Source organism: Pollachius pollachius (genome assembly GCF_949987615.1).
Source record: "Pollachius pollachius genome assembly, chromosome: 1".
NCBI lineage: Eukaryota > Metazoa > Chordata > Actinopteri > Gadiformes > Gadidae > Pollachius > Pollachius pollachius.
This window is the reverse complement of record NC_136934.1, coordinates 32,714,634-32,726,141: the sequence shown is the minus strand read 5'-3', so window position 1 is coordinate 32,726,141 and position 11,508 is coordinate 32,714,634. Positions and strand designations below refer to the sequence as shown.

General features: G+C 43.2%; 1 protein-coding gene across 1 annotated transcript; it reads right to left on the bottom strand.

Annotated features, from left to right (window-relative positions):
* Positions 1–1,039: 1,039 nt before the first annotated feature.
* On the bottom strand, positions 1,040–11,205 carry lpcat3 (lysophosphatidylcholine acyltransferase 3). The gene is made up of 12 exons (XM_079743215.1): positions 11,071–11,205; positions 9,799–9,906; positions 8,796–8,902; positions 8,158–8,251; positions 7,813–7,850; positions 6,694–6,872; positions 6,410–6,518; positions 6,199–6,285; positions 5,514–5,680; positions 3,791–3,938; positions 2,967–3,122; positions 1,040–2,829 (listed from the first exon to the last, which is right to left on the bottom strand). Exons 1-12 carry the CDS (start codon positions 11,153–11,155, stop codon positions 2,719–2,721), a joined length of 1,389 nt encoding a protein of 462 aa, XP_079599341.1. The 5' UTR covers positions 11,156–11,205; the 3' UTR covers positions 1,040–2,718.
* Between the last annotated feature and the right edge of the window lie 303 nt (positions 11,206–11,508).

Below are 11,508 nucleotides of genomic sequence, written 5' to 3'. Positions count from 1 at the left end.
GCACATTAAGGCCTATAAAACGGTATTTCGCAGAAGGTAAACGTCGACAGCCCTGCGCCCGATGCACAGGGTCTTCATGCTTCAGACATGCGTAACCTATGCGACAATAATCAATCGATTTTCAATAGGCACATATTGACCATCCGTTCAAAAAGCTTGACACTACATAGGCCCTACGCCTGCTGACAAACAAGCAGACAACAGGCTACACGTATCATCCAACTATGTCGCATACGTGTTCGACAAACAAAACTGAAATGTGGAGCCGTGGGTTTCACATTACCGTGGCGAGTGCGATGCTTGTGGTACCCAACACTACCCTCTCAGCATCCGCCTGTCTCTGCTGCTGCTCGCCTATCCGCGCCTAGGTCAAATCACACCAAACCACCGCGTCTACGAGTCTTCTGTGATGCGATTACTGAAAAATCACTACCCCTCGGATAAATCAGGATATGTACGGGGAAAAATAATCAGGAGAGACCGATGTCCTGGTTTTCGGCTAACGATACGATGGAAAAGGCTGCTGATATTACGTTGGGCGTCCCCTCCCTCTCGGCGCTGCTTAACCCGCCCACACTGCGTCCTTCTCTCACTCAGAGGCCCCCACCGCCCCGCTGCTGCCGAACTGCTGCTCTGGCTGTTTGTAGCCCACTGGACGGAGGGAGGGGGAGGAGGAGGGATTCGGGACCCAAACACCAATTCATTTCAACTTATTAACTTTTTCCATTAAAGTGGCTGTTTGATGAACGTCTGGAGAGGGGCCAGTAGTTATGTGGGCCCCTGAGGGCTTTACCATTCCCTCCAGGCCGGCCTATTTGTAAACCAGACCGCAAAATGACGTCATATACCCCTTATGCTCTGATGTCCTGTCAACCTGGAGGATGCCCTGGGGCCGGACGGCAGCGTTCACGTCAGTCCCCGACCAAACCCAGGTTAATAGTAATAAACAGAGTAGGTAAAACACTTGCACTCCAGCAAGTACGCCCAACACACACACACACACACACACACACACTCTAGCTTTTTAAAATCCAGCACTTTTAATTAGCATTACAAAAATGTATTTAAAATTACATTACCCCTATTTTCTTTTGTACATTTGGTAGCAATAAGGCAAAAGTAGTCTGTTGAAATAATAATTCACATCAATTAATTGTCAACTTGTAATGTATAAATATTACTCAATCCAGTCCGGTTTTGCTACAGTGAGATACCGTCCGTCTCCGAAGCGCGACGTCGGCCTCCCTTCACACACTGTGACGCAAGACTGACCAGCCCGTAGCGATCTCATCCCCACATTAAGTCCTCTGTACTCACACACTGCTATTAACAAATAAAATACAACTCAAACAAAAAAAAAGTGAGGAACAAACATTGTCCAGGATTGAATCATGGCAATCATCATCCAATACGAAAAATCATGATCATTTTTGTATTATTCATATTTTTTTGCTTCATTTTTATTTTCTTCCAGTTCACGATGGGGATATTTCCTGGTCCCACAAAGCCGGTGGTGTTCCAGGTCCGTTTGAAGTTCTGAGGGGCGATCAGTTTGAGATACCTCTCCATACTGGCCTGGCAAGTGTGCAACACGGGCCCCATTACAGCGAACCGCGGCAGAGCCAGATGACGTCATGACTGGTAGATTTACAGAGAGGACAGGTGACGGGTTGGAGGGCCCAAGGAGATGCCTAGCACAAAGTGGAAATAGCTGGAAAAGATTCAAGGTGAAGCCCTTTTCATGGACTCTTCACTCCCAAGTTTTGTTTGTAAAAAGAAAAAAAAAATTAACAAATTAAAAATCAAAACTCAAAGAGCAAAACATTCATATTGATAATGCAAGGCCATTTGAAGTTGAGTTGGTGGTGGTGTGGGTGAAACACCGGGGCGTCCGTCCCAAACAAACCAGCCCGCTGCATCGTACCGTTCCCCAGGCGCTCGCCTCGACCGCGGTGTGTTGTCACATGTGAAAGTGCCAGATACAGGTCATTTGTGCTGGAACCTTTACCGTAGACCATAAAAGGTTCACTCATGAATGCAGGGGGATACAAGCAGAGACCCGAAAGAAAAACAAAATTAAGCATCATATTGACCATATAGAGCAAAATATAGCAGAGCCAGTGACTGACTTCAAACCCGTGACTGGTGAGTGCAATGTTGCGGACACAATACTGAAGTCTCTTGAGTTCTGCGTACCCCTCACATGTTGTTTAAAAACAAACAAACAACCAAAACAGAAAATCACCCCTGATTGGCTCACATCGACCCATGTTGCACCATGGTCATCTTCTGTAAACATTTCTCCCAAATTTGTCATATTTATCCTATTTTGTAAAAACACCTTCCCCATTTAAAACACAAAAATATATAGAAAGATTTTTTTTTACATGGACATATAATATATATTACTAAAGGCCTTAAAATATACTCCAATCTGCTCCTCCCGTAGAAGTCACAGTTCCCTTCAGTTGGATCCTGGGGTGGATTTCGAGCCATAGAAAGACCTAGTGGTGGTGGTGGGGAGGGATGAGGGCAGCGCAATGAAAATATGACCAACTATGAGTCAACTATGGCAACACCTCAACTCAACACCGTCAAGGCGCTCGTTTCACATTAAAGCGATCGCTAGGAACCTTCCAGGCGCGCGTGTAGGGGCAAAGAAACCTTGGTCGTTGTAGTTTTCTTTCTTTGTGTTTATCTTTTTTACAATTCCAAGTCTTAGTCCTGCTTTTTCTCCCTCTTAGGCACCAGAGCCTTGCGCAGGTACGGCAGGACCATGAAGGCCGTGAAGAAGAACAGGTGGCCGCAGAAATAGATGGACGAGTACACCTGCAGAAACAAGACGGGGGAAAATGTAACACCGATATCATGTTCAGTCACCTCCATCGACATGAATCCAATGAATTCTAAATGAATGCAATGTGTTCACATCACATGGATGTAGTGCGAGTGGCGCCCAGGCTGACCTTGAGCCACTTGTCGTAGGTGAAGAGGCAGAATGGCACCAGGGGATAGCCCATGAAGAGCCAGTGGAAAAACTGCTGCACCACGTAGATGAGTGGGTAGAAGGGGCTGTTGGCCAGCTTGGTGAGCACAGGGCTGTCCTTCACCAAAGCCTGGACCTGTCACACACAAAATCAGAAATGAATCACATGGAACTTTACTGTCAAGCAGGCTAACTCAGACAACAATCGTCTTATTATAATGGCGCAAGCAAGACAGAAAATACAAAAAAGGTCTACCACACAAACATATGTAAGGTGGTAAATAATAACATTCCACCTACAACAAACCCAATATGTAATCTTAGCAGTCAAGAACAGTGATCAATCAGTTCTTTAATAACAAGTAATTTGATTAATAGTATTTACCCACTTGACATTAAAACAATTTGTTCTATTTAAAACAATTTGTTTTATTGCCATGTGTGTGATGCATCATCGATGCTTTTCAACCTGTGGTTGTGGCATGGTCTTCTTATAGTGATAGTTGTGTATAAAGGGACCCGGGAACTCCTTGATAAGCCACTTTGCACTATAAAGTTGCACTTTGAAACACTATTTATCATTCTTTATATACGATTGCATACGAGGTCGCCTGCAAAAGATCTGGATGATAATTCAGTGGTACACCTCGAGTCAAAGGTCAGGAACTGTTGCTTTGGATTATAAAATATTGAATATAAAACGGTTCAAATCAACTACCAAAGAGACATGCCCATCTATCTAGCGCTGGTCTAGGACAGCTACCTTCCCTCCCAGAAACCCCAGTGTGTGTGTGGCTGCGGGACCTGTTTCTCCACGTTGACGATGATGAACTCCATGGAGAAGCAGATGATGTAGCCGGAGTGCAGGCCGTGCCAGATGGCCAGGAACAGGAGCGTGGCCACCTGAGAAAGGATCTTATTGCCCAGGAACTTCAGCCTCTTGAACACATGCCTTCAAAAACACAAACACAGCGGAAAACTATCTTCAGAGGAGGAGCTGGAAGAGCTGGAAGGCAGGAGGAAGAATCCCTTCATCATGGAGGTCGGAGCTCCTCACTTTCTTTCTGTTTTTGCCCTATCTGATAACTGTCACAAGATGAACAGTCAAACATAAACCACTGGAAAACATGATTAGTAACCACTTTGCAATGTTTATAGACACTCAATCCTCCACCAGGTGTTGCATGGCAACAAAAGGCATAAAGATGATTAATAAAAAGATTAAAGCATGATGAGAGTATTATAAAATGAGTCACTTGGTCCAACTCTTGGACCATTACTTGGATGTCCATTTGGCAGGACTAGGTCAGTGGCTCAGTACAACATACTGAACAGACAGTCAGTCAGTATGTCATACTGAACCACTATGGACCAATGAACGGAGCTCACACCTCAGTCTTCCCCGACAACATCATCAAAAACAACGACACCAGGTCATCCAACAAGCTCGCTAATTACAATATCTGGACCCAGTCAGTGGCCTAGTAGAGAGAAGCTGAGACCAGCGCCAGGGACCTGAATTTACAAGTTAGCTGTATATGTAAAAACAAACCACATGTAAAGGAGGAATTCAAAGATATCCAGAAATGTTGACGGCAGACACAAATACTGCGGTGAGCCGTGCTCAGATACGATAACAAACATAACCTTTCCCTTGTTCAAAGCAGCATATGCATACTTATTATAATACACACAATGCACTTCATTTCAAATTACTCTTAAGGCTAAAAGATGCCTTCACTTCCTGGCGTATATAATATTATTTTTAAATTCTATTTTTAAAAAAAAATCAGCTATGAATTGAAGTCAATAAAATGTGTGACTATTGATACCATGATACTGTTAAAACTGGTAGAAGGAAAAACAGCTACAGAGCAGGAAAACATTGTAAATTCCCCTGATAAAGTCTACTTTATCCATGCTGCAATTGAATGCAGCATGTTCCTTAAACTATTTGGTTTCCCTGAAGATTAACTTGATTGACCACTTGCAAACAACGCAATAATCCCTAGTTTCTGACTAATTTCAAAAAATATTGGCTATAATTGCTAAGACTCTTGCAGGTCATATTTCATTTAAGATTTCCCTAATGGGACATTGATGGGTGCCTAACCACAACCCTAGGGCCCCTTTAAACTGCAAATGTATGAATAAATAGCAATTGAGTTTATGTTCCCTGGGGCATAAATTATATAATCTTAAACCAGGTAGCCCACATATACTTCTGGGCCCTCATGTAACCCGGCTGTAGGTCAGTGACACATCGCAGCCTGATGTCGGACCGTTCTGATTTTGCTTACAGAAAACCGTTTACAGCACTAATCAAGTGGAATCTTATTGGGGTCACTTTCTAAGCCTGTTTGGGACCTGTAGCCATGCAAATGCAGTGTAAACTAATCAAAAACAACAGCAAAATTATTTTGTAGTTTTGGGTGTTTGTCGAGTACAGAGTCCTGTGTTGTGAACATGCAGTAGCAGTTGGTGATGACCTTATCCAGCTCCTCCCCTCAGTCCTTCGTAAACGTACCTGGCCACCCAGGCGTTGGTGTTGATGTTGAAGGAGGAGATGGTGCCGGTGAAGAGGGGAGTGGTTTCAAACAGCCACACTTTCATGTTGGCACAGGCGTCCCACTGGTGGTTCCCGTTCTCGTCCACGCCGTTGTAGCCCAGACCCGAGAGTATGCACACGCCCTCCTGGAAACAGGCAGGGAAAAACCAGTTCACATTCCTGTCGTGGATTAAAAGTTGTCTGAAAGAGGAACCTGATTGACTGGGAAAATGTTCAACTTAAGGTAGCACCATAGACTGTGTCAAATCACGCGAGGGAAAGACTGCATGTAAAGATATGCAAGTGTGGAAAGGCGAGGCCCTTGTGTGCGCATCTCATTGTGTGTGTCGAAATGGTTTCAAGCAAAACTATTCAAATGTTACCTAGTCAAAGACCGGAACAATTTGGACTTCCTGCATCAAAAAACTCCCATGGCTTCAATATAAAACAGTTTAATCAGTTACCTACAACCGAGTGTAAAAACATATGTTTTATATCATGTTTTAAAGTTACCTTTTAAAGACGGTGTTATTCACTTTAATGGCCATTCAACCAAAAATGCAAACTCCTTACTAAACCTTACCCTAGCATGAAAGCCTGTCCAATCTCCCGGACTCTATATGTTACATCTTGTGTGAGAAAGGTCAAGAAGGAGTTCACTTACTGCAATCACCCAGCAGCTGACGTACTTATAGAGAATAACTTTGGCCCACAGCATGATGAACACACAGCGATACCAGAAAGGCTGGGCCTGGAAAGAACACATAAAACACAGGCTTTACAATGAATAAAACTATAATAAGAGAACAAAAAAAGAATGAATCCAAAGCTATATCGTGAAAACACAGGAATATGACAGTTATGCCGCCTCTCACCTCATACTCATCTGTGAGGAAGTAGCTGTCTGACAAATGGGGACTGAATATTGCGTATATGGTCAGGCAGAGGAGACCCAGGCCAAACCGCTGCATAGCAGGCATAACACTGTAAGGAACCGAATGATACAAACAATGGGATCAAAAGAAGAACATTAAACAACGGTGACTTGCATATTATCTTTTAGATCCACTAGCCGAACATATACTTAGCGTAGCTAGCTTGCCTTTCATTTCAACCAGCATGCACGGCCCTCCCACCACAGCGCACCCTACTGGCCTACCTGTTGGGGGGCTTCCCAGGCGAGTCTGTGAGCTGGCCGGCCACCAGGCTCTGGTAGCTGCGTAGCGTGAACTGGGGCCCCACCAGGAACCCCCCGTAGAAGTAGGAGAAGCCGCACACCTCCAGCAGGCTGGGGACAGTGGGCAGGGCAGCCTTCTGCTGCTCTGCGTTCAGCTGGGACTGCGGGGCAGGGGAGGGCAGGAGTTGATGGATGGGCAGCCATCGCACAGCCAGATACTTGTGGACTCTACTGGGGTCCACAGTGAGCTTCCAGCAGATCCGGTTACACCCCCCCCCCCCCTCCCCCAGTGGTGTCAGGAATACTTTCTACTGCTAGAGGTTCGCAAGGTTGACCGCAATCTAAACCAACACCTAACTCAATTTGACCACATATGAATACTTAACATGCATTTAACTACACAGGATAACTTGGTTTGTATGAAATATCTATCGTGTTTAAGGACAACTTGATTAAATCAGCGCCCTGTCAAGAAGTTCTTGCGGAGGTCTTTAAACGAAAGACACTATAATATCACACACAGTTACACAAGTAAGAGTGCGTAAAGAGAGAGGCCACTAATGAAAACATAGAGAAAACACACTAAAAAAAAATAAAAGAGGAAAAGGTTGATGGATTGTAAGCCAAACTGTCAAACATATTCACTTGTTAACCAATAACTGGCATTTTGAGCAATCCTTTCCTGTATTGTGCAGGCCAAACTACTGAAATCCCACCGTAGCAGCATAGTGCCCAGAAGAGACTGTATACGATAGGCATACACTCATATATATGAGTGTATACAGGCCATGAAAACACCAGAACCAGCAGGCATGTGGTGCCAACAAACCCAGTGTTGATTTTCAGACACGTCATTTACTTATAAATAGATTTTATAGACGTTATGTTATAAGTGATTGCTACGTCTGTAATGTATTTGTATAAAAAAAAAAGAAAAAAGGACTTGCCTATTTGGTCCGGCATTTACACAGGACCGCAAGCTGGTCGCTTAGCACAACATTTTATCAGGAACTAGTGTGTATGTGTGTGTGTGTGTGTGTCAAATGAGGCTGAAAACTCCATTACATCCAATTCCTTTTTCTTTATGACAAAAATACTCACTGGTTCCTTTCCTCCATCATAGTAGTCAAATGACAAACCTGTAATCAGAAGAATAGCTAGGTGATAGAGCCCACATGACAGTATGACACATCATGACATTTTGAAAAGCCTTGCAGATATTTAGCAGTAGGGTTAATGGATTACTAAGAAGATGAAACTATAGCGACAGCACCAAAGTAATAAACAGCCAAAGGAAGGTTAAGTACACAGAATTCAAGTAAGAAATCTTCAGCTATCATGATTTTGCAATCGCATCATCGTGGGACGACGGTCTGAAAGCGTTGATAAGCGGGGGTTGTTTTATCACGAGCAGAGTAGTGAAAGTGCTGATAAAGCAAGGCTCACCGATGAGTTTGAGTGTGAGGACACAATGGGGCATGGTCCATTTGATATCATACTCCTCCGTGGCAGTGAAGTAATAGCCTGCCAGCAAGTACACCTAGAAGAGGACAGAAGAGCGGGTCAAAGAGGAAGTTGGTTCACAGTGAAAGCCGGTCCATGCGTATGACAATGAAGTGTGGCAACAACATGGAAGAGGAACTTTTGCCTTTGCCTTTCTGCAAAAATAATAATAGCCCCGGTTACAAGGTTGTCACCGGTATACACATGCTGTGCTTGTGTGCTAAATATGATCAAGTATGGCTAGATTCAAGAAAAATATTTATGAAGTTATGAACATAACATGCAATTAAATTACAATGTATATTCAATTTATTTTAGACATAGTAACAATGTGTGCATAAATCCATTGTGTTCTCTAACTACAGAGTTGACTCAAATCAGATTAGATTGAAATCAACGCTTACTCATTTACTAGTGATCTTATCATATCTCCTCATATCAAAGTACAAAACAGGCAATGGTGCAAAAACACACATGATTAAGGCATAATGGAGGACACTGGGGAAAAAAATATGACTTCACAATCAGGCCCATAACAGGGAAAGAGGCAGAGAAGGGAAGTGGAAGGGGTAACACCTCACCATTTGAAAGATAAAACTGCTCAGGACAGCCGTTACCGTCCTTCCCATGAGCCTTAGCATCAGGAACTGCACTAAGACACATACTGCAGAGTGATAGATCTGAGAGCCTGGAAAATGATGCAGAGACAGAGACAGAAAGACAGAGAGGTAGAGACAGGGACAAAGATAGAGACAGGGACAAAGAGAGAGACAGAGACAAAGAGAGAGACAGAGCCAGACAAACAGAGAGAGAGAAGGGGGGGGGGGGGTGGTAAGTGCAGTTAGTTATGAGCCTTATCGACATGACGACAGCATTTTCCAATGTTGAGCTCAGCATTGACAGGCAAACTGCAGACGCGTGTCACGCATCCCATTCTACAAATGACCATCCAAACAGCTCTGAACATGTGTTCTTTCCCCTCACAAAGTAAAAGCAACAGACCTGCTGTCAAATCCAAATGCAGCCACAACAGAACAAAAGGAGAAAGAGGAAATGTGTTAACACAACTTGTTAGCCTAACGCTCGTTTTTGTGCGAGGAGCCTGCTTCCATGTTAGATCAATTAAGCAAGGGATTATGAACAGCAAGCCGCAAAATCCACCCTGACAGGTCTTGAATCACACTGAAGGGGTTTATTTCACGATAATGACCAGCTTGCTGTAAATTATCCCTACAGCTAGTTGATAAAGACATTATTTAGTAACATAACTAGTTATTTTGTTGATTTAAAATGTTAAATTACTGGCTAATTAATGGCTTCTGTTAAAAACATTTAAGTTAGATTCTACAGATGGAAATAGCGTCCTTAGCAACAGCCTGTTATTCATTATTTTTCAAAAAGACGGATGTAGTATTTTCAATATGACCTTTAAACAATTCTTATCGATCACAAGTACAGAGTGAAGTATTCAGACAAACCAGTAAACACATTATGTTCCTATAAATGGCAGTTTCGTCTTTCAATTGATCCATTCAATAATTTAACTCCTTTGATGACTTCCAGTGTCTCCCATGTTCTTCTCACCAAAGTTGAATGCTGCCAGAGCCAGTCCAGACAATGTGTGGAACAGGTGAAGCACGGTGACTGGTTGGTGAAATAAAAACCTACGATACACCAGGGCACAGGGGTACCCTGGAGAGGGGCGAGAGACACAGAGAGAGGGACAGAGAGAGTAGAAAATATAAATATATTACAACACAGTATTCCAGATCATTTGGGTTTAAGTGTGCCATACTCAAATGGCTTCTAACTACTACTTTATGTTTGAAATCCCAAAACTACCAGCAAACTGTCCGCTTTTGCAGGACTTTTACTAGCTGTTCCAATATCCATAATCATGTATGAATCAATTTTCTCCAACCTCACATGTAAGTCCCTTTGGACAAAAGATCAGTGAGTAAATATTAATGTATGCATGGGTCACTTAAAGCCTTGATATTTAAAGAAAATCAAATATCTAAATGGTCTGGTTTAGTCAAAATAAAAACGAGCTTTTCTATCAATGTGCCATCCTGCCAAACATATAGGTAGGCTATTCAGCAATTATTACATAACGTGCATTACATTACATAAAGGCCCAAATGACACGCAAGCAAGAGCACTAATAGTTAATTTCAGCATAGAACCGAATTTACTCAAGCTGCAATACTTTAAAAGGTCGTTTAGAACAAAATATATTGTGCCATACTTTAAATTGTTGGTAGGCGTCGACACAAAAAAGTGATCAGACTGGGGGAGACATGTACATGTGTCAGACCAAAGTTCAGTGAGCAGTCCTGCTCCAGCCGATTAACTGTTCACTTCCACATACCGACCCTGTCATCTGAAACCCCTCTACCCTTCACGATACTTACAGATGCTAAGCAAAAATCAGCCTACAATTTGAAAACAACATGCAACATGATATCAGGCATTGTTGAAACTGGCACGGCAGACAGCAGGCTAAACGTCTCCTTACGATACAACAGAACCCAGTGTGATGCAGGAGCAGTTTACGACAGAACCAGGAGTCTGTGCTCATGTCCATCCCTCTCCGTGTAGGGGACGTTGACAGTATGCCCATTAGACCTGTTCATTTCCTAGTCAATGTGCAGTGGATTTCTGTCCATGACTACCATAACTACTAACGAGGAAAAGGTCCATAACTTAAGTGCTGTTTAGTGGACGGTTTAGCTAGCATGTTAGCTGGGAATAAACCCAGTGCAGCAACTTATTACAAAGCCCTGTTCCCGGGGAAAACCATAACTCAATATGTATGAGAAGAGACGATACACAATTAGAAAAAGCAAAACTCACCGATTAAGACAGATAAAATTAATCGCACCGCTGGTTCGGGGGAACCTAAAGATTCCGACAATTTCTCCAATAAGGGAGCCGCCATCTTTCAAGTGGGCGGAAGTGACTCCTAGCAGTAAGTGTGCAGTGTGAACTGCTCCACGAGATCCACCACCAGGCATATATCTGCCCTCCTCACACCAGCGTCCTCCCTAGTTCCTCCCCTCTAAACCACTCGTTACTCCACCCCTAAATAACCTCTCTATTCATATCTTAACTTTTTTTTATTCTATATTTTTATAATGTCTGACGAGGTCTTTTACCGATAGACAACATGCAAAAAATAATGAAGCGTACACAACCAACAGTCCCATCAAGCCGCATCAAACTCAAACGAACCATTTTAAAGCCTACAGGAAAGGCGAAGACTAGCTTTAACTGACAGCCACACGTCCTTAA